The sequence below is a fragment of the Poecilia formosa genome, unplaced genomic scaffold (assembly GCF_000485575.1).
Source record: "Poecilia formosa unplaced genomic scaffold, Poecilia_formosa-5.1.2 Scaffold43, whole genome shotgun sequence".
Taxonomy (NCBI): Eukaryota; Metazoa; Chordata; class Actinopteri; order Cyprinodontiformes; family Poeciliidae; genus Poecilia; species Poecilia formosa.
Window position 1 is genome coordinate 1,131,396 of NW_006799982.1, and position 24,021 is coordinate 1,155,416.

At 39.2% G+C, this 24,021-nt stretch overlaps 1 protein-coding gene across 5 annotated transcripts in view; it reads left to right on the forward strand.

The window, feature by feature from the left end:
* The window catches only part of LOC103137745 (rab11 family-interacting protein 4B), a 48,902-nt gene that overhangs the window by 17,298 nt on the left and 7,583 nt on the right, over positions 1 to 24,021 (forward strand). For 2 of the 5 annotated variants that reach the window (XM_016671318.1, XM_007551645.2), the window contains exons 2-10: positions 3,330 to 3,476; positions 16,294 to 16,544; positions 16,763 to 16,948; positions 17,875 to 18,009; positions 19,519 to 19,554; positions 21,076 to 21,175; positions 21,671 to 21,774; positions 22,891 to 23,031; positions 23,552 to 23,633. In XM_016671318.1, the coding sequence (XP_016526804.1) occupies positions 3,396 to 3,476; positions 16,294 to 16,544; positions 16,763 to 16,948; positions 17,875 to 18,009; positions 19,519 to 19,554; positions 21,076 to 21,175; positions 21,671 to 21,774; positions 22,891 to 23,031; positions 23,552 to 23,633 (1,116 nt within the window). In that variant the 5' untranslated portion in view covers positions 3,330 to 3,395. Of the gene's footprint in view, positions 1 to 2,972; positions 3,477 to 4,422; positions 4,488 to 16,293; positions 16,545 to 16,762; positions 16,949 to 17,874; positions 18,010 to 19,518; positions 19,555 to 21,075; positions 21,176 to 21,670; positions 21,775 to 22,890; positions 23,032 to 23,551; positions 23,634 to 24,021 lie in introns of those variants that run through there. The other 3 variants (XM_016671317.1, XM_007551647.2, XM_007551646.2) reach the window with 3 other exon arrangements.

Genomic DNA, 24,021 nt, shown 5'->3' on the forward strand with positions numbered 1-24,021 from the left:
ACACCAGGAAAAAATGTGCAAGTTGATGTATTTCATCAATTAGCAAGAGATTAAACTATGCAGACCAATGCAATACTGTGTTCTGTTTTTGATACATTTGCCTACGTTGCATTACAAAGTCAATTGCGGAAACAAGTTTGAGGAAGTTTGTACTACTCCCATTTCTAGCTACGAGTTTGTGGTTATCTTCATTAAAAGCCCTATAAATAAGTATGTGCTGTCTGCTTTATCATTCTTTCTGTTTTATTATGAGCCATCTGCCCTTTTTCCATGGTATCGGTGTTCAGTAGCACTGTTTACCAGAAGTACCAATAACATAAAAGTCATCTTATGAGGAAATACTGACCCATGTGCAGTTTGATGTTTCCTCATTTCTTCCAGGTCTCTAAACGTTTTACGAAAGTTGCTTTTCCTACTTCATCATGTACACCTGTTATGATCCCAGATTTTTCACGCTCCTCCAGTTTCATCCTTTGCGTTTCACTTTCTATAACTTGTTGTGTGACTTGATCACTTTGCACTCTGACTTCCTTTTTAATGGCAGCTAGTGTTAAATGAGCAGAGAAGGTGGGTTTTTGCTAGATTTGCTCATGGATGTGTTTACGCATATAATTTTGACACTGCTTCTGAAGTGTGACAGATCAGGAACTTCAGAGGGTTTTTCATTATAAAACATGATGAATCCAAAAACTTAGTATGTCATGTTCTACACTGTAAAGCTTCACCAGTAGTCTCGCCCAGTGAAACATTCTGATGATCCACAGGGTTTAAACTTAGCAACAAACTTCCCAAAAGGAGAGTGGAGATGTTGCTTCATACTCTATGTTATACTGATGACCTACAGTATATGTGACTTTTTCATCTCAGTGGAGTTCCTACTACCTCAACGATGCTGTAAATAGTTCAACAACTTGGAGCCTTGTCCCACGCCGAAGAGTGTTTTGGTTAATATGACCTAGTACCTTTAAGGTTAGCTATATGTATGTTTCCACCAAGCTTAAATGTCTGGGACAATACAAGATCATTCATTATTTAAGAGTGAGAGCACTGCCAGTCCAGTTTCTCCGTTGTTAAAATCAATGTAGTACCTCGTTTGGAGTGAATGTGTTTTTTTTTTTTTTTTTCATTTGGCTTGAATCCAAAATGTCCCCTTGCTGGAATCTCAGCGGTGCAGCTTTGAATCAATGTAAATCTGGAACACAAAATCATTTACATTTAAACTACAGGCAAAAAATTAGGTCAGAAAAGTGAGTATGTCCAAATATCATTAAAACATGCATGAAGTAATCAGTGTTACCAAAACACGGGATTCAGTTTCTCACTGAACATCTTATTTGAAGGGATTTGCAAAAAAAAAAAATGGAGAACTGAAGCAGCAGGACTCTTATTGTACTTTCTGCCTATAGTGTTAACACTTTCTTCAAGCATGTGTCAAAATATAAAAATTATGTATTCTCATCTGAATGAGACAGGTAGGCAAGAAAAGAATAGTAAGTGGGTTCTTTGCGAAGGAGGAAAGGGGCCAACCCGCTTACAAATTGCAAGTAAACAAACAGAGACGGCCAATGGCTGAGCCACAGCCAACATCTTTGAGACGTAAGGACGAAAGAGCCCAACAGAGGAAGAAATGCTGTAGGAGGGGTGCATTCCTTTCCACATAATTAGGTTTCATTGCCTTTGCTCGTATCATATCTCTTTCCTTTATCTTTCTTCTCAGCATGTTTGTTTTCCTCATCATTCTATTACCAAGTGATTTCCAGCATCAAGCTTCAGGACTCAGGCTTCTCTGTCAAAGAGAGGAGAAAAGAATGAATCATGAAATTCGCTGTTAAAACATCTCAGGGTTGAGATGGTGAGATGATAAGATCCCTGACATTTCCTTTGAACTTTAGCTGCTTTTAGCTCCTGCCACAAGTTGTTGGGGACAACTAGCTAACTAAAAAAAAAAGAAAAAAAAAAGGAAAAAGAAAACAAGCAGTAAAACTTTATCTAACCTTACATATAAACATTAACCCAAATGGATTCCAGATTTCCTTTTAAATAAATAAATAACTACAAACCGAAAGTCATTCCTCTCACCTTTTCTACAATGCTCTCACTCTTGGGAAAGTTACACGATTGTACACACAAAGGTCTAAAGTGTATTTTGTTTCTTAAAGGGTGCCTTTTTTTACAAACAAAAACCTGGAAAATGTTAGATACAATCCCCTTTTTTATACCCTTACATGAAATATCATCAGAGGATGGGGGTCTAAATATATGCACTCCACAATTATTAGATTTATAAACAAATATTTATAATACATTTATCATTTCACTGAACAACTACACACAACTTTGTGTTGGCTTCCTGTAAAAAAAACACACACACAAAAAAAAAACATGCAACTTATGGGTGTAACATGACAAAGACGACATGAAAACCTTTACAAGGCACTCCACAAAATCTTTTTTTTTTTAAGAGCTGGGATCCAATACGACACAAATACTGTACACATCAGTGTGCACCCATAAAATCCCAACAAAATACATTAAGGTTGTGCTGTTCTAACATGCCAAAACATGACAAAGTTCAGTGGGTGCTACTTTTAAAAAGGCTCAGAGTGTTTTTGTGTTTTTTTTTTTTTTCTATCACCTGCCTCCTTTTGGATCTTTTTTTGTGTGTGATCGATGCTGTGGAATCTGCTGCATCACTGAAGACTCTCTGTTTCTTGCTCCCATCACCTCCCGTCCCCTCCAGCCGGCCCACACAGGCTCTGGCCTCTTCTCCGTCGGAGCCAGACAGAAAGCGGGGCAGGCAGGGCTTGCTATGCAAATATAGCCTGAGTAGGCGGCAGCCCCTGAGCAGAGTGTGCAGCAATGTGAGAACTCTCGCAGACCCCGCCTACATCGGTCAGTTGCTAAGCAACCACCTGCAAAGAGGGAGGGAGCGGAGGGGAGGGGCCATCAATTCAACAACTGTTGCCTGATCTGAGCTCTCTCTCTCTCACTGTGTGAATGCAAGTAAGCCGGCGAGCCAGTCAGCGACCGAGAGGAAGTGTGTGAGGGTGATAGGTGCAGAGTGTGTGCTTGATGTGTGCGTGCGTGCGTGTGTGTGTGTGTGTGTGAGAGAGAGGGAGAGAGAGACAGAGACAGAGAAAGGCAGTTGCACTTTGTGTCGGTGCAGGAAAGAAAGCCAGGCAGCCGGTGCAGTGCTTCACATCCTGCACCCTCCTCTGCCTCTCCGACGACTGAACCACTACCGGGGACTCACTCTGTGGACTATTCCGACGGCTTTCCTCTCCACTCGCCTTTGAAGGGAACACCTGTGTGTGTGTCGAGAGAGAGAGAGAGAGAGAGAGTGAGAGAGAGTGAGGAGACTCCGCGGACTTGGCCCCTGAGAGCAGGGCGGGTGGATGACTTCAGTGGATGAGGGTTTGGTCGGTGGAAAGAGGGAGCCTGCTACTGAACATGGGCTCCCCTCCGTAGTTGACGGGGTAAGAGACCTGAATGCACCCAGCCTGCTGAAATGTGGGGGTGATGAAATATTACTTGACAGAATGAGAACAAAACACAGAATCGGGTCATTAGAGAGGGTTTTAGAGGAAACACGACCAAAGCAGTGACTGCTTGTGTTGGTGGGGGGAGTTAAAAAGGATCTGTGGGTCCATTGTGGCCCCAGTTTGTGTCTGAATGTGGTTGTTAAACATTGTTGACCCTGCCCCACAGCCTGCCACTCCTTCTTTCTCAGCTGTTGGGGTTTCATCCCTCTCACACAACATGTCTCTTTAGTCCACTCACTTTTCATCAGTGTCTTCTTTCCTTAGTATTGTTGTTTTCTCTCTTCCTTCCCTGTTCTGTTTCATTTGGCTGTCCAACATCTTTGCTGATGGTAATGGGATTAATTGGAAATTAGGGTTGCTGGGAACAACAGGGAATAACGGCAAGTGAGTGAAAGAAATGTGACAGGTGCGGGACTTCGTATCCAGGTAGATTAGTTGTGGAGGAAAGACGAGAGAGGAAATGGGATAACAGGTTTGTTTACTTTAAAAACATCATGCTGCACATAAATGAGCAGTTTTTTAGTGAGTTTGGATTCCATGCATTTTGTCTTAATGTGACATACTGGTTTAAAACCTTTCACATTTATTTTCAAATGTATTTTAGCGTTTTTAGATGCACCCACTTGTCCATCCGTAAGAGTATCCCAATGATGCATTAATGATGTTACTAAGCTCATACTGAAAGAATAGCATGTCAGAACTCAAATTTGATTTTGCATTTATATTTTCATCTGTTAAATTTATTTGTGAGCGGGTGGTCATAGGTATTGAAAGTCTCATTGCAAAGAAGTAGCTCTGATCATACATCTTATTAAAGATATTGCTTTGTCTTGTATTTTGTCACCCACAATTGTCCACAAATGATGGTAACTCTGGTCAGGACGTCCGAGATTTGTTCTGTGGGATTTTGCCAAAGCACAGAGATTTTAACAAGTGCACTGAAAGGTAAGACCCCTGGCATTTCTGCTTTGTTTTTTGTATTTAGCTTCAATTAGATCACAGAGCACCCAAAAGCAATTGATAGACTTTAACATGGACAGTGAGGTGTTTAAGATGAATTTTAGTTGGAAGTATTTCAACTTTGTGTCTTTGTCAATTTGACTTTCATGAACTCCATCCATGGTGGATGGTGAAGCACACAATAACAGTGAAAACAATTGTTGAATCTATTAATGTTCCCGTTTGAATTTTTACCTCATTTGTTTCTTTGCACATTTGGCATTTGAGTAAATGTTTTTGTGCGACTTGGCTAATTATATAGGGATCATCAAAATATCACGTGATCCTGAAGTCGTGCAGAAAACATTGTTAGTATCTGGAAATAATCTAAGGAATGATCTGATTGTATGGTTTCTATAATTACTTGATTTGAAATCATTCCAAAGGTCTTAAGTTAACCATTCAAGTGTTCTTAATACTGAAATCCCTATTAAATAGTTTGTTATTGCCACATTTTCCAGTGTTCTGGGTGTTACAAGCATACATTTTGAAGTAGAACTTTGATTAAAAATGTGAGAATACGAACAAATGACGATGAAAAATACAATTTGACATCTTCAACAGAACTCTCAAAAGTTTCCCCATGCCTCATGTGATGTAATCAGTGGCGTTTTGTGTGTGTGTGTGTGTTTTGTGTGGAAGCGTGTGTTTTGGACTGTATATTTTATAATAATTAACAACAAAAATTGCAAAACAAATAAGCTGAAAATGTGTATCTGATTAAATTTGGTTGATTGTACAGAAAATTCAGACTACTAGCTGTAAAATAAAGTATGAAGTAAATCATGTGGATAAGTAACAGTAAAAAGCAACATTTTATCCTCTCTTCAACAACATTTAAACATTTGCCTTTCATATGTGAAGCCGAGCTTTATTTGTATTGTCAATAGCAACCTGTGACGTCAGACAGCACTGTCATTTTGAATACAGCAGGTCTGGGACTGGACATTACATAATGGGATTGGACTCCCTCACCAGAGCAGATTTGCTGGTGATTGTTTCGGGCTTGAAACGGTCCCAGACATCTTTCCCTCAAAATATATTTCCTACGCTTCCTTGCTGTGATTGATTTGAAAATAATTTGATTTTGGCTTCTTAAACGGGACCCGCTGCAGAACCTGTTTTCTTTGTTAGTGTACAGTATTTCCACAAGGACCAAAATAACTAGATTAAGTCGGTGCTAAGATGTGCCGAGTGGAGGGAGGTTAATCTGCAGTAAGCAAAGCAAAACAAAGACTCGAATACAAAGTGTACATTAGTTTCTAACACGTTGGCATTGAGAAAAAAGAAACGACAATCTGTAGACTAAACAGAGCCACTAACACAGCTACGAGTTTTGACTTTGAGTTTATGTGGAACAACGACAGACGTTCTTACAGTTCTGAGTTCACAAGTAACAGCTGAAAAGTGACAAGGGCTTCACCACCTGCTGAGTCTGCCAAACCTACAGAGTCCAGCCCTCCTTCACTCCTCCAATCAATGAAGAGCTGAGGTGTGAGGGTGTGGGGTGCTGCTTGACACCCCCCTCATACCCTCTCCAAGAGAGCGTCAACGCAGTTTGTTAAAAGCTGTGATGACACAAAAAGAGACAACACCTTTCAGCTGTCTTTAACAGATGGGATACAAATTCAGGCGGTACTGAGACGAGCAGTATAGAGCTGAATGTTGTTCACATGTCCAGTCATGCATTCAGGAATCAAGCCTTGGCATTGGATTTCACTCATTAACAAACACACAGCAAACAATACATCAGTGACACTTAAATCACTCACCAGGAGGATGTATTTCAAGTTCTCCTTGTTTAACGCAACCACACTTTAAGCAGATCTGAACGTGCACATACGTACACTCTGGCGCATCAGCTAACGTTGGGATTCAAACACGTTTGTTGACTTGAACTGTTGTAGTTTCTCCATCAACCTAATGGTGTAGTCATTTCCTTCTCATTAAGTTGAGTCAAAAGTGAAACATTAAATGTGGTGCACAGTCTTCCCCATTCTGGCGGTTTCACATGTGTAACTGAACTGGGTTTTGTTTACTATACCGCCACTCAGCCTTCATTGGGCCTCAGCAGTCCCTCCCTACATTGTCCCTTTGTCCATTGCAGCATTCCTGGTAATCCAAGCAGCTACCTGGCTGATGGTCTCTTACTGTAAGAGAAGTACAGTAAGACTTCTCTTACTGTATGTCTGAATGTCAGACATTCAGACATTCAGACTGAATGTCTGAATGTTACATTCAGACATTCAGTCTGAATGTAAGAAAAAAGGAAAAAAAAAGTTCTCTCAATCTTCCTAGTCGTGCATTTCTGTTCAGTTAGCATGTCGGACGTTTGCTGAAATTGAAGTTTCTTAGTGTTTGGCATGATGGTAGCAAAATATGAGTCATTGTTTCCCGTTTGTGTAATGTGTTGGTGTGCTCATGCGTAGGAAGAGCGTTGCCTTGCAGAGGAGCAGTATAATATGGATCCAAAGGGAGATACATGCACAAAAACACAAGCTGTCCTGTATCAGCCTGTCTAGGAAAAACTAGAGTGGAGATAAATGTCGAGGTACGATGATTGTTGCGGATATGGAAAAAAAGGCTTCAAATGTTGTTGGGTAATTTTATATTTAAAATACTAGAAAATTCCAACCTTTAAATTAAAAAATGGAGGATATACCTGTGGTTAAAAGGTGGTTTAAACAAAATCACCAGCGTCATAAATATATTCCCTTATGTCAGTGTTTGGTGCAACTGCCTTTTACCAAACATGGCAGCTGTTTGCATTCCAATGTTTTTATATTGTGCCCTGCGACAGACTGGCGACCTGTCCAGGGTGTACCCCGCCTCTCGCCCGGAACGTGAGCTGGAGATAGGCACCAGCACCCCTCCCGACCCCACTGAGGGGCAAGGGTGACGGAAAATGGATGGATGGATGGATGGATGTTTTTATATTGGCATGTCCTATTATTTCAAAACTCTATGGACGATTCAACGGGCTCTTAGATGACAAATATGCCCACAGCATCACATATCCTCCACCATACCCAATACTGGGCATAAAGTGCTTTTCCACACATTGATCTTTTGTTTCATGCCAAATGCATCTGGAGTGTTAGTCCATGAAAAATCTCATCTGACTAAAGCATGTGAATACAGTTAGTCTTAGTGTATCAACTTAAAAAAGTAAAGTATAAATTTATAAAATGTTTAAGTTGCTTTAATTGTCGTTTAAAAATGTGACCAAATACTTAGAAACACAGTGGGATGTGTAAATGACTTGCATATTTACTTGGGGGGGAAAAAAATCCCTTGTGAAGGCTTTGGATTTAAAGTGGCCTTAAATGTTCAGAAAAGCCTAATGGGCTTCTCTGTCCCAGAGCTTCTTACTGTCATCTGACTGGATCCAGGACTTTGCGGCAGCCAGATTTAACGCCAAATTTCAAAGCAGAGGTTAAACGCTGCACCTTTTAAGTTAGTTTTGTTGTGGCAGCAATTCAGGAGCTTAGAAGAATGGCAAAGAAGAGGGGATAAACGAACAAAGAGGGAAAGATGCAGGAAACACCTCTGCAGAGAAATGCCTCGTCTCTCTACTCTGCCCGACAAACACCAGCAGGGAGACACTGCTGCCATCAGTCTGTCGTTTCCTCAATCCCTCCATCTTTTCTCTCTTTTATCCCACCCTTTTCAGCCTCTTTTTTCTGCTCAATCCTTTTCCTGCTGACTCACACTAATTCGAAGCACCAGCACAGTGAGTCGATAAACCGATGCAAGTTTATCTGACCGTTCATTGATGTTTCACTGAGATGTTGCTCTCCTCCTTTGTTGAGTCCGTTCTGTTTTTCTTGCTAACCACTCGGTTTGTTTGACTGGATGACGAAATGACTAGTTACCATCCCGACTATTTGTGCAACTGGTAGGCAACAGGAAAAAACGCCTTTAAAAGCCCTGCAAGCTAAATAATTCCTTTTAATCTAATCGTGCTCAGAAAACATGCCAAAGATGTTCCAGAAATCTTCTCTGAGGGCAGCTTTCAGAACAGATCTCAGCTCTTTGAACATCTTCAGAGACTTCAGTATCTCTGGTGAAAAGCGAAACCTCTTATTTATGAGAGATCTGGTGTAAATCAACCTAAAACAAAATGGTTGAGTCTTGTATTTTGCTGGGTTTTTTTCTGCTTTTAAGTTATTTATGAGTAAAAGAAAAACTCTGCAAATGTCCATAACATTCTTAATAAACATATAAGTGAAATCTCAAAGTTGCAGTTATGGTCTATGTTATTGTTTTCTTTTCTATATAGAATCAATATGGATGCTCCGTGCATGGGCATCCATGTTGTTCTTTACTGTGACGTATATTAAAGCTGGTGAGTTGTTCTGCTCTAAAATGATATTGATCCTCAGCACTCAGCATAGACTGAATTGGTTTGAGCAGAAGCAGAAGTAACTTTTGTGTCTGTATATTTAACGACAGATGCCATATTTGATGTTTGGCTTGAAAAATGCTTTTCTTAATTTCTTTAATATTTAACTTAAAAATATTTGTTAAATATTACAAATAATGATTAGTTTTCCTGTTTGAGTTTGTCTTGAATCCCCCATATTTTAGGGCTTTTGTTTTGTGGTTTAATTGTTGTGCATCAAAAATGCCTTTGCTGATTTTGTGTCATTTTTAGTTACTTATGTTTAAAATATTAGCCCATGTCGGAATCATAGACTTACTTTCTTATCCTTTTAATTGCTGTAGCAAACTTTACAATTCCAGTCACAGTTTATCTAGTCTTATCTAGTCTTGCTTTATAACTAATGCTAATATTTAGCATTAGTTTCAAGTGGGCCTGTCATCTGTGTGTATTGGCCATCTGGAACTTGTTGGGATGAAACTTCAACCAGAGCAAAAGAAAGTAAGTCAGTCTTTGTCCCACTCAGTCAGTATGATGACTTTACAGAATCTTTGTCAGTGCAGACAGAACATCTGCATAGCTCAACATTTAACTAAGTAAAGTTGCAGTGTGGTCATTGATTGCTGCAACATTTGACGAGCACTTGTGTAACATCTGTTGCATGAGCGTTATGTGGAGTCTGAGGTGTGATGCTCATTACCACAGAGTTATTTTCATATCGCTAAAAAAAAAAAAATCACTCCGGCTTAGCTGGGGAATAAATTGTGTGTTTTACAGTATGAGAGGCATAAAAAGGCAATACTGGAAGGTTCTTTACTTAAGACTACATCTAATCTCAGCTGAAACTCAAGGCAGTTATCCCTTCTGAGAATAAAAGGGCCACGACTATACCTTTAACCCCTTGGGTTATTGGGTAAACATTTGGGTGTGAAACCACCACTGTATAGTGATGGTTGCACTGACTTCACATGACGCAAATATCTCAATTCAAATTGCAGCTAAATCTTTTCCTGGTAGCGTATGGTTCGTACGACTGCTGCAGCTCTCCCTGGAAATCCCTGCTTCCTTTAGACTTACAGTGAGCAATGTGTCTCAGTCGTGACTTTGACACATGACTGAGACACCAGCTATGTCAATGGCATGCAGTGAAATTCTGCATGTCATTGACATAGCTGGATAGCTGGAAGGATTTTCATTTCTCTCACTTCCCACACCTGATGTGTACTTTTAGTTTTTAAGATGCTGAACCACACAAAGTGTAGTTGGGACATTCTGATGGAGGAAGAGAGAGAAAAAAGTGGGTTAATCGCAATAAATATCACAGTTTTGAAGAAAAAAAAGTCAAAATCACACATTTAGCTGCTATTGAACCGTCGTAATTACTCCAATATAAGATTGTACTGTTGGCTTTGCAACCACAAGATGATCTAGTGTCGATTAGCTGTACTATTCTATAGCATAGCAGACTTCTGGGAGTTATCCTTTAAAGGCACAAGGGATGCAGTGGGAAAAAAAAAGATGAGTCCAGCCTGTTCAAAAATGTGCATGGTATTTTATCTGTTGATTGCAAAGTGATGGTTGCTGTAAACATGTGTTCCTGTACCAGAACATAAGCAGCATTAGTTGAGGAACAGATAGGAAAGAACAAAGGTTTACTAAAATTTAACTTGAAGTCTGCGTACCTTTCTGGAGCAGCTGTTTCTTGGTTACTCACTGTGAACCAAAGTAAAAATACAAAAGGTCCAAGCACAAAAGTAGAATTCCTGCACAAAAAACACTTTATCATTCTGTTGAACTGCAATCACTATCAATCAGCTGTCATCTTTGCTGCTTCTCTTCTTATCTGCTGCCAAAATTCCAAGAAAAGTTTCATCACCAAAACAGATTTATGGTTTAAAAAAAAAAAGATTACCAATGGTTCTGTTTCATTGATCTGGCTCCCTGGTTTTGCTTCAGTTTCCTTCTCCATTGAGGCCACACCTTCAATGTTTGCAGCTCAATGGGTTTCTAAGCCCCCTCATTTTGTCAGGAAGCCTGTAAACATCTCATGATGCTCTCTTTAAGTTGTTTGTAATTTAGAAGAAGAGCTTGTGCGAGGTACATGAAGTCTTGCGAGTGGATTCACAACCCTTGAACCGTTTCACATTTTGCTTTGTAACATTCACTAACTTGGTGTTCAGTTTTTTTTCCATTCAAAACTGAGTGGCGCAACCTTTGCTGTGGTTAGAGCTACAGGTTCTTTGAGGTACTTTTCTATCATCTTTGTGGCTCTAGAAGTTGCAATGCCCATTTTTCTTTACAAAACTAAGCTCATTCAGATCGGATGGAGGGTTTCTGTGAACGATACTCTTTTACGTTTTTCTACACACTTTGACTGAGTCATGATGACATAAATAACCTTTGACCCAATCCACTAAAGGGTTATTCTCATACAATTGTTTTGGACTGAATTCCTTTGGGAAGGTGAACCAACACCCAAGTTTAAAGTTTTGCTTTCTTTCAACACCGCCTTCAACTGTGGGGATGGTGTGTACAGACTCATGTTCAGTGTTGGATTTCCATACCCTGTTGCATTGTAGGCCAAGAAGTTGTCGTTTGACAAGGGCACCACATATTTGCCGTGTCTCCTACGTTTTATGTTTTCTTTCAGCTGTCTGTCTTCTTGCCAGTCTTTCAAAAAGGGATTTTTGAGCTGCTTGGCTTCAGTTAACAGATTCTCCCACCTGGGCTGTGAATGTCTGCAGCTATTTGATGCTTCTTTGATTAATGCTGTTCTTGCTTGGCCTTCGAGTTTAAGTGGATGGCCACATCTTTGTAGGTTTCAAGGTGTGCCATGCAATGTTTTCAGGTGATGGAGTGAACATTGCTCAGTGGGATGTTGAAACTTGGGATAATGGTGTGTAACCTAACACTGGTTTAAGCTTTTCCAAACATTTCTTCCTGGTCTGTCTGCTGTGTTGTCTGGTTACTAATATTCTCTAGCAAACCTCTGATACATTTACGGGACAGCTGGATTTATACTGAGATTAAATTACACACAGGTGGGCTCTATTTGTTATAGTACTTAGACCACTTCTTAATTTGGTTGTCCCACTAAGGGACAAAGGTGTACAGAAAATGGATGGATGGATAGATTTAATTTTGGGATTTTAGATATAGATGGCGGACTTTTCATATTTTTGTTAGTGAAACTAATGTGAAAACCAAATATCGTTTTTCTTTAACTGCACAATTATGCACTTTCTCTTGATTTGTCTCACATCAGGAATTAAACTGAATTAGATTATACAACTGAAAGCACAACCTTGTTTTTTTTGTTGTTTTTTTTTACATATTTCGTCACTGTGGTGAAAATGGTTATGTATAGTGATGACTTGCAACACTGTCCGCAGCTGTTGCAAAATATTCCCTGTAAAACCCTGTTACTAAAAAGTTCAACTCAGTGGACCCAGTCTGTGTAACTCTCTGCCGATTATTGACACTCGTCTGTTTCTCTGCAAAACAGCCAAATCCACTTGTTTTGAGAAAACTCTGTTTTGCTGACCTGTACCTGGTAGTAACTAACCCTGTAGTAGCAGCTGTACAACAGCATCTACAGGTCAGTGTTTTCATCGCTCTAATCCTCCGCAATGTTGCTCAACTACTGAGGCATAAAAATTTCATGACTCAACAAGATGAGTTTCAGGATGAGCTTTGCGTGGTTTCATTGGCAGCCAAACAGTCATGTTTTTTACATTATTTAACTTATTCCCAACTGAAAACAAGCCAGAAAAATAAACTGAGCTTGTTGACATTATTTCACATGTCCTGGGTTTCTCCTTTTATTTAGTTTTTCTTTGTCTTGAACTTTTTTTTTTTTGACAACCTTCCTCTGAACATTGTTTTTGTGTCCTTTTCAGTCTTTTTCTGTCACTACTCTACCTGCACTTGATGCAAATAATGCATGTTTTTGCATTATGAGCCGACCTTCTTCTTTCATTTTTGCTTTGTTTTTTTTATTTTGTTTTAAACTGTTTCTCATCTAAAATTTCTGTGCAAAAAGGAAACCTCTAGAGGTGTTTGACCCCACTGTCACTTGAATAATAGTTCTACATGTTTCATAACACGTGTGGCATGTTTCAGGAGGCCTTCAATAGACTCTGGCAAGTGAAGAAACTAGTTCGAATGTTTTGAGACAGACTGAAAGTTTCTGATATTATGCCTGAAAAATGGCAGTCTTATAGATTTATAATTTAATTTATAATTCAGTTTTCCTCCGAGATCAATAAAGTATTTTTGAGTTTGAATTGAGTTAGAATTTAATCAAGTACATCTACATATAAGATATATTCAATAACTGTGCAGGTAGAATTAAAATAAAGGCAACTTGGATGTCTATATCTTTTTCTTCGGTGGTATTAAGCTCACTTGGGGGACCAGGAAGAAGTGTCGGATAGAAATTATACTTTGTATTTTAACTAGGTCGGACTCAGCAGCAGCAGAGAACAATATTTTCATAGAGCCAATGGAGAAGGAAATGTATGCACTGAGCCAAACATTCAGTGGAGAGTACTTATGTTAAGATGCATTTGTTCAACAAGATTCTTGACAGAATTATCATCAAAATAACTGTAGCCCAAAATCTATAACCAGCTCATTGACTGTTTTTATTAGAAATTATATTCCTACCAAGATAATTGACTGGTGAGGGTATCAAATATCAAACAGGTATCCCCCCTTTTTTTTTTTTTTGGAAGAACAGCAGTCACTGGTTTTAGCTCTGAAAATCTGAGTAGAGTAATTCATTCCGGACATTTTTCAGAAGAACGGTACTTTGATTTAAAAAATAAAAGCTGATTGAAGAAGTGCGGACAATAGGTTGCTTAGCTGGAAGGATTTCTGATATTGAACCCACAAATGAGAAAGTCCAGAATGAAAACTGAATTGAAGATTTGTCAAAAAGGCTCAAAAGAATAAGCCACCGATCGGCTCCGACGTGATCAAAGGTCAACCGTAATCTGCGCGGATGGTAAGAGGTGAAGCCTCTGTGTCAGGACAGCTGTGTTTAATATCTACTCAAGGATATTAAACAACTTGAAACAACCTGTAGACTCGTGGTGGCAGTTGAAGCCTCAGGCTGTCAAAATACTTACAGAATGTGCATGTGTTTTTCTTTTTCAGTAGTCCGACCCAGTGCTGCTTAGAGAGTGTACATGTATGCATATGTCACCATCCATCAGTGTCACTTTACTTTTAAATTTTAATTGGCTGCTGTAGCACTTAAATATAGTATGCTTGAGCAAAGTTGCAGCCCCTGTTAGATCATATTAATGCACGCATGTTTCTGCACACCTCAGCGATCAGCTGAAAGGTGTCGACATGAATGGGGAGTGTGATCCAGATAAAGTTAGTCATGAAAATGACCATAAGATAAGGTAAGTCAGGATCCTAGAACAACTGTCAGATAGTGATTTGATACAAAGCAGCAGGACTGACTCAAATCCAGGTCGAAACCAGATTGGCTCCAGATGATCATCACCTCTTATCATGTACGCTTAGTTCCTTCAGTCAGAAGATTCTGAGCTCTGCAAGTGAATCATCCGTACGCTTTGGCGCAACGCATCTGTTGCATGTTTGTTTATCTATTATTTCAAAGGCTTTACATGAGCAGATTAATTATTCATAGAATAATATTTGTGATTTAGATCTAGAAGTTAGTGGGGAACTAAAGTTTGCTCTGTACCATCTAATGTATTAAAACTTCTTACCAGAACTAATAGCAGTATACTTCAACATTGCCTGACATCATTGAAGTTTGTGTTCAATTCTCTGATTGCTTCTTTACCTCATCACACAGTGTGTGTCCTTCTCAGCTACAGGGAAGGAACGGTAAAAGACTTGTCTTCTTCTTTTGTTGTGTTCGCTGTGACTCACACTCAGAGCCCCGGTCGGCCCTTTGTTACAGAGCACAGCCCCCATTTGTGTTCAGCCAATGACGGTTGCATGTAAAATGCTCTACAGGGGCTGTTTGAGTTGCTTGGTAATGGCATGAGGCTGCACACTGCTTTAAGCTAAACAAACGCTTCAAATGACTGTTTCAGAGTTCTGACTTCACATTATTTCAGAGTTTGTTTGTTTTTTTTCCTGTTTATTTTTAATTAAAAAATACTTTCATAACTTTTGGGAAAAATACATTAAAATAGCTGCAGTTGTGAATGTTATGGGGTTCCTACAGAGTTCTGAATAATCTGGAGAAAAAAAAGTAGTGTGGGCGGATGGGGATGGAATATTTCCCTTACCTTGTTTCCCACTTTATTGTTTAATGTTATATTTATCAGTCTGGTCCTTCCACCATCAGTCTTTTCACCTTTGTGTCCATTATTCATCAATCCATTCTCCAGCAATGTGTCAGTATGTCTATTTATTAGTTCATCTGTCCAGGCTTTCATTTGTCAGTCTGTTTATTTATATGTCCAACCAATCGTTTTATCTCTCTATCCATTCACTCGTTAGTCTCCAAGTCAAGTCATTTATCATCTGTTCATCTATCAGATTGTCTGTCTGGTTGTCCCTCTATTCATTTATCTGTTGATCTCATCTGTTCATTGATCCTTTCTTCCATAAACAATTTTATCAATATTTCCATCTGTTTGTCTATCCATCCATATGTAGAAATATCTGTTTGCAGTTCAGTTAGTTTGCATTTTTAATTGGAACCATTTGTTAACTGAAGCTTTTTTTCTTTAGTTGTGTTTAAAATGGAAACTCATACTTATGTAAAATTGAAAGATAAAGTCAAAAATTTTGCTTAGTTTTTTTTATCAGTGTATAATATAACCTAAGGTCAGATTAACTTCCTAATCTGACCATAGATAAATGTTTTCTTCACAGCCTATTTCCTTATACACACACAACCTGCTCTTTGTTTCTGATGTTCTACTCATTTTCTCGGTAATAACATTTATTCCTGTCCGTCACACTCATCAACTTTCATTGATCCATTTCCTCTACTGTCTATCGCAACTTCTGCCATCGTGATCCCCACGCTCAGTGAGGCTCTTAACTGTTTCATATGCAGAGCTGACTGATGTCCACTGATGCATTAGATCAGATTTTAACAGGTTTACATGACACAAATAAGACAAAGTGGGACCTCTGACCTCTGACCCAATGCCCTTACCGTCCTAAATCTATAAGGACCTGCTGTGTTGGTGAATAACTAATCAGTGGAGGAATGTTGGGAATCTACCTACTTTTAGGTAGATCCCCTCCCAGAATAACCCCAACATTCCTCTTACCAGAACTGGTAGTCCCTTACCAGAACTACTGCAACAGTCATAGTCAGTCTGCGAATGTCTGTATTTCTACTTTTTTCTCATCTCTCTCCAGGCTGGCGAGGAGGAGCAGGTCCTCCCGGTCATCATGTGCTCTCGGACCTCTCCTGACCCCGTCCCCGAGTGCCAGTTGTTCCCTGACGAGTTGGAGGAGTCGGAGGAGGGGGTAACAGAAGAGTGCAAAGAGAGGGAGTCAGACAGAGACAGCGCTGCGGAAAGCTCCCAGGGGTCTGACTCTTCAGAGGGTCTCACCAGACACTTGGACAAGGAAGACACACTGGGAGAGCTCTATTTCTCCGGGGACAAGTAAGCACAGTTAGAGCCTTTTTAACCTCTGTTTTATCTCCTGTAGTCGTCATTCTGGGAAATGTCTGAGTGATTCATTGTAACGTCTGGTTTGTTCTTACAAGCTTAGTTTTAGTTTTTAATTGACTGTATTAGACATTTTCTTTTGGCTTTCTCATACTGACATGCTAGCTATGCAGTCAGAGGGTAACATACATGTTTTTTTTCCCCTCTGTCAGGTGTGCTCAGGCTAGTATCTCTATAACCTCCGACCTTTCCACACGTTCTTCTGCCTCATTGAACGAAGAGCAATTTGAGGACTACGGTGAAGGGGAGGAACCAGAATACACTCCCAGCAGCCCCTCTCCAGACGACGAGACTCGGACTAACGGTTACTCCGACCTCGGCTCGTCTGTACCCTCAAGGTAATGGAGGTCTGAGGAAGAAAACGTTTAGTCGCGTGTTTTGATTTTAATTTTGAGATCATTTTCATAGTTGCAGTCAATGGCTTTTAGTCTAATTATGACATTCACTTTTCACCTGTTTGAATAATTCATCAAATGTCCTGTTGATGAGTCATCAACAGGACAATTCATCAATGGATAATAGCGGTAGAAAGTGCAAAGAAAAGGGTGGGGCTGAGAGGATGAGGGAAAATAAAAAACAAAAACAATAAGTTTAGAAAATAATTTTTGAAAACTGCTTCACAAATCAATATTACCAATATGCAACCCATTTGTGTGTGTGTGTGTGTGTGTGTGTGTGTGTGTTTATTTTTTCCCCAACAAAAGCCATGTTTAACATGATCACCAAGTTGCCGCAGTAACTTGCCCCCTCTTTTGTTTTTGTTGTGTTGTGTGGTTTACAAAGGTTAATTTGTGATGAGGCAAAAATATAAAGTGCTGTTTTGTTTCTGGATCTTGAACTCCATTATTATTATTATTATTATTTTGGATATTTAATCTGCAGCCTGTTGATCTCCAGGATATGTACTGGAGTAATACTTTCTGAGTTTTGACTGAGGAAGTGCAGCTCAGGAGTTGAGGCCCTGCAGGCAGTGTTAATATTCATCACTGTGTTTAATGGGACTAATCTTCTTAGTTGATTGACTGGCAGTACAACTCCACACTCGTTCCATGCATACCAATCAGACAAAAGACTGCAGAACTGGGATTAAAATTCAAAACGGGGATGACGTCACAAGAAAAAAAACACAACCAAAAAGACACAGATCCTTCCTTGTGTCAGTCTCGTTTATTTTCTTATCACTCGTTCATTGTTGTGCCTTTAGCTTGTTAAAACACCGGAATTACGTTTTGCAGAAAAATCAATAGTGTGTGTGTGATTGCAGCGCGGGTCAGACCCCTCGGAAGGTACGTCACCAGTACGCCGGCGAGCTCATGGACGTCTACTGTTCCCAGTGCAGCAAGAAGGTCAACCTGCTCAATGATCTGGATGCTCGGCTCAAAAACCTCAGGGCTCACAGGTAACACACAGTATAGGTTGCATTGCCAACCTTCGGAACCGGGAGGGTTTTTCTGACCTCAAATTAATTCAGCAGACTAACAGGTTACTTTTATCTATAGGAAATCGAATCAGAGTTCAAAAGAATTGATGACACCAACATATGATGAAGTTGCTTCAACGCCAAATTGTTGGAAATTGTAGTTGTTGCTCTGTACAAATTTATTGAGCACTTTAAAGTGAAGCACGGTCTTCTTGCAACTTTCACAAAGAGCAACTATGGAACTCTTGACTGCTTCTCTGATTAATATTCTCCCAGCTCGTTCTCTCGGTTTTGATTGACAGCTGTGTCCTGGTAGGTTTCCAGTTTGGCCGTCCACTTTTCATCTTCAAACGTTGCTCTTTGAGATGTTGAAAGGCTGTGTTATTGTTTTGTAATCTGATTCTGCTCTGAACGCCCCCACAGCTTTCTCCCTCACCTGTCTGCTGTGTTCCTTGGTTTTCGAGATGCTGTTTTCTTTCTAATCTTATCAAAGATTCTTCTGAGGCTTATCTAAAAGTTTGTTTTCAAATGTATGTAATTAACTGGACGCGTCTTCACACATTTGTTGCATGTATGAAAGGATCCATTAAAAGCAAAACTGTCAGGGCGGCCTGTTGATTTCGAATTATCTTGATGTTTTTCTTCCTTCTTTGGAGGAGTGACAGTGGTGTATAAAACAAAATAATTTGATTATGCATGACAACAAACATGTCACAAAGTAAATAGAAACAGTTGCTGCCAGCTATTTTAGGCACTCTACAGGTTTTTTTTTTTATTTTTTTTTATGCCCAATTATCTTCCTCTCATGTTGTACTGGTGAGTCACTGTTTGCTTTGAGTGCTCCTTTACCATAATATAATAAAAGTGATGCAATATTGTCACAAAGGTGTTCAAAGAGCACCTGTTGCACATGTGTATGTAAACACACACAGACTAATTGATTATTCTGTAAAGCTGTCTCTCTGGTGCTTACCTCAACAGCCATTGTTTACAGGGTTGCTATTTATGGAAATGTAATCCATGGCCACCATTTCTGTCTGTATTGTTCACCAAAAAGCAGTAATGCACAGACTGACGGGGAATGTTAAATTAGCAGAATAATGGTTATTAATGTCTCTACTTCCTTATTTTGTGTTGTTGTTCCCCCCACCCCATTTTTGAAATCCTCAATGGCTCTCTTGATAATGCTACATTACTTTTATGAATAATAAATCAGTCATATGAACCATACTACATTTGAAGGGATGGAAGTGAAAGAATAAAAGAGAGATGTAACTGAAACTAAAAGGAAGATAACTGAGAAATATCTCAGTTGTTCTCTAAGGAGGTTAATTTAGATCTAAAAGCATAATAAGATTACTTACATCAGCTTTCCCTGCCACTGTATTGTAATCCTTATTTTGTATACAATTATTTATGATTTTTTTGTATTAAAAAAACAAACAAAACTAATGTGTTTTTGTTTGTTTGTTTGTTTTCATCTTATAGTCCCAGCAGAAAAATCTCCAGCACTGCCTTTGGAAGGTAGGTCAATCTGTATGTATCTATTTGTGTTCATAGCTATAGCATGTATGGCTGTTTATCTGAACCAAAGTTCAGTCAGTGGTGTGTTTATGCTTTTTATGGCCTACACTGCTTGTGTTTGATCTGTTTGTTGACATTGCCACCAATAAATGGAGGAAAAAGGGCACTCAATGCTTCCTTATCACTTAGGTGTTTGCTAATAAACAGTTAATCACTAACTGGGCTTTCAGAGAGAAATACAAGTATAGTGAAGAAGGTAGATGGGTAGCGAGATGCACGTTGCACAAACACAAACCAATCACACAGTAGTTCTGCATGCAGACAGGGGCAAAAAGTTCGCCAGCAGGTTGAGACAAGATGGGGTGGAAATGATTCTGAACTTATTTTAGCAGTGTGTTCTTAATTTTAGCAGGCTTTTAAGAAAACCTGCTTCAAAGTTACTTATCTGATTTTAACAAAAAAATTGTGGAACAGCTAATCTAATTTATTTATGTCTTATATTTGTTATATATTTACCGTATTTTTTTGGACTAAGCCGCTACTTTTTTCCCATGTTTTGAACCATGCGACTTGTAGCCTGTTGCGGCTTTTCTGTTGGTTTTTCTTCAACCGCCAGGGGGCTCTTTAAACAGGAAGTGAATCATTGGAAGTCAAAATTGGAAATCAAAGAAGAAAGTGCTGATTTTCATTTAGAACAAGTACATGCTAGCAGCAGGAACGACGGAGAAATGTTCTCAAACTCATACCCCCTCGACATGGAAACCACACGAAGAAGTTCATATGATGCAGCTTTTAAGTTGAGGGCTGTCGGTCTGGTAGTACAGGAGGGAAATAGAGCCGCCGTCTGCACGTAAGATCGGCGTGAACGAATACATGGTTCGGCGTTGGAGACGAAGGGCAATGAAATCCTGGTGCGGCTTATATGTACATTATCATTATTATTATTATTTTTTAATTGTAGATGCGGCGTATAGTGAGGTGCACTATTTAGTCCGGAAAATACGGTATGTTTCCTGGCTCTGAAATTATTCCATTTTGCCTTTGGTTTCTGGGCAAGAGCTTTTTCAGCAACCGCTAGGTAACCAATAGCACATGAGATGTCTTCTCTTGAAGCTATTGTCCTAACTGTAGCGACACAAACTGAATTATAGTGACAGAATGAAAATGGCCTGTCAGACCTGATATATGTACTCAATAAGGTTTGGCCCCATCTCCCTGTTCTTTCTGGTGTACATGTCTGGTTTGATTACATCCACTGTTTTACTGTTCTCTTCATCTATTCTCTTGTTCCTTGTCGTCTGTATTCCCTCTCTTCTTTCTCTCTTTTTCTTTCCTCTTCTCACCTTTCTCTGCATTACTCTTGCTAATGGAGCAGAACCTATTACATCTCTTTTAAAAGGGGTTCGCTGTGTTAACATCATACAACAGAATGTCAGCCAGGCGAACTCAAATGCATATACTGAAGCACTCACCAGTGCATGTGTGCATGTTCCCTAAGTGCATGTGTTTGTGTCTGAGCAGGCAGCTGCTCCATAACAGCAACCTCAGCAGCCGCAATGGCAGTACAGAAGACCTTTTCAGAGACAGCATTGACTCCTGCGACATTGACATCAACGAGAAGGTGAGAGTTCATTTGTTTCGTCTGTGTCCTCCGGTGATTTGCACACGTGGTGCTTAGACATCTTAAAATGTAGCATTGAAATGCCAGAAAATGAAATGAAAGAATGTTGTTTATGGATGTATGGCTTAGTGGAAGGAAAGAATATCTCAACTCTTTAATATATGAAAGGAGAGGCTTTTTAGATAGATTTGCAACTTGCCCGTGAAATGCCTCGTCTTTGATAGAACCCTGGGCCCATTAGAAAATCAAACTAATGGATGAGTTGTTTATTGTGTGTGTTGTTAAGTTGATTATAAACAGCATATCATATTTAAAAAAAAAAAAATGCTTCATATTATTTGTCTCCTATTTGATTGTTGTTGTGGTTTTTTTTTTTTTGCAAAGTTTTCAAATTTTTTCTGTGAAACAATGTTTTAAGTCATTCTCCTGAGTATTTGAATCATGAATGTATATTTTGAACACGTTTACTTTATAAACTGAACCTGTTTCTGCCAGGTGAGTTCTCTTGAGAAGAAGGTAGCTGAACTCGAGAATGAGATTCAGATGAATAGTGACCTGAAGTCCAAACTGAAGCAGGAGAACACACAGCTAGTACACAGGTAAGGTCCACTCATTATTGTTCTCTAGGTTTTAGTTGTAATTTAAGGACCCTTGACATCAAATTAAGACTGTGTTAAGGAATCTTCTAGATTTTTTTTTATTTATTTTTTTTGATCCGGTGGACTTCCGCCACTCGTGTTTGAACTCTGGCGTTCCCTGACCGTTAACCAAAGTGAGACTGTCATGGTGGAGTGTGGGGAACCATAGTTACAGCAGTGGTTTGGTCTGTTCTGTGGTGCCCACATGCACCTGCATGTAGCTGACCTTATGCCCAAGCTATTATCTTCATACTCCTAGACAGCTTTCCAAGTAATGTATCACTTTTGCATCATGGCTATTATGTGCATTGCATTGCTACCCTACTGTGATTATCACCTAAAAGATGCCTTGAAGGTAGCTTTAATGCGGAATATATACTTCCATTTCAATATGTATGCCTTATTCAGGACCCTTGAACATAGGAACCAGCTTGTGAGTGTTTCTTGCAGAAGCAGGACTGAGTGCTGGGGAGAAGTTGCAAACCGTGTCCAGGTCCAGCTGTGCTGGTTGCTGGGAGACTGAGGGATGCAATGTTTTTCTGTCAGAATGCAGTTCGGACCTGTCAGACTGAGAGTCCTGCTACCATATTTAGCTTATGTTTATATTTATTTATAGAAAAGCAGGAATAAGTCGGATTAGTTGTTCAAAGAATTGAATGGTTGCAGAGTGTGTGGACATTGTAACTCCTGTGTGACAACAATAATAATTTCAAAACACACAGGCTTTAGATTGTATGATCCCTTGTGGCTGCACCCACCAAGGTATCCTCCAAGAGCGCTGCAGGGCTTACTCAGGATGCTAAACTCAGTGATGGATGGATGCATATATCTACTTAGATAAATTGTGATAAGCTCAATGAGATGTCCATTTGTTTGATATTCTAGCACATAGCAGGGTCTGAAGTTGGAAATGAGATGGTTCTTGTTGAATTGGTGATGAAAGTTTCCATGCCACTTTTATATAGTTTAGTCTTAATCTCATGAGAAGTGGACCTTAGTAATAAAAGAAAAAATAAAACCCTTTCAATTCAAATTTTACTTTAAAGGTAATGTTCTGTGACAAATTCTTCACGCCAGGGTAAATGAGCTAGAGGAACAGCTGAAGGACCAAGAGACTCGTGCAGAGCAAAATTTCCAGGAGGAGTTAAGAAGACACAGAGAAGCCTATAGCAAAATGGAAAGAGACAAGAACACACAGATAGAGCTGCTGACCAGCCGGTAAGAAACACACAGGCACTCTCACACTAACGCGACCGTTAGACATTAACTTTATATGCAGTTTATATTACTGCATATAATGTTAAAGTTAGACATTAACTTTATATGCAGTTTATATTACTGCATATAATGTTAAAGTTAGACATTAACTTTATATGCAGTTTCTATTTGAGTTGCAGTCTTAAATCAGAAAAAGCTTTGGGGTTAATTTCACTTGTAGCAAAAAAATGATGACCAAATTTTACTATGATACCACTGTATTTGAAATTGAGACCATAACCTTCTCCAAAGTAATGTTTAGCCTGAAAAAAATGGAGTGATAACTATACTTGGGATCTATACAATGGACTGTGCAGTCTGGGGAAAAAATAACCATTGAGCGAATAAGAGTAGGGCACATTGTACAAACATATGAGAATCTGTTACTGTATTTAATGCTGTTTTTCAGGCGATTTATTTGTATTTTGTACATATTTATCAATGTTTAAACTGTATTTTTACCGAACTCTTGTGTTTTCAGTATTAAGAATCTGGAAGAGGAGAACAGTGAGATGTCTGCTAGTATGTTTCGACTCAAATCTCAGACAGAGAAGCTTGATGAGGTGAGCAAAGTTTACTTTAACTTGTTAGGAACTGCCGTACATAAAAAAACAAATGCCATTAGATCTTTAGCACCTGCCACCTAGTGTCAAAACACTGTCACAACAGACAAGTGATTGTTTTAAGAAAGTGTGATGTATGGCCTGTAGAGAACTGTTTAGTTAATATTTAATAAATCATTTTTCAGTGTTTGCAGTGTGTATATTTGCACACAAATCCTGCCTTTTACTGTTAGACCATTCCTACTGAACTGGGATTTCGGCGTATGTTTACCTTTTAATTGCTGTTGTTGAATACATGATGTAAATTAAAAGTAGGTTTTATTGCATGTGTAAACGGACATTCCAGATATTATAATGAATAAAAGAAAACAAACTTTTAACTTTGTCC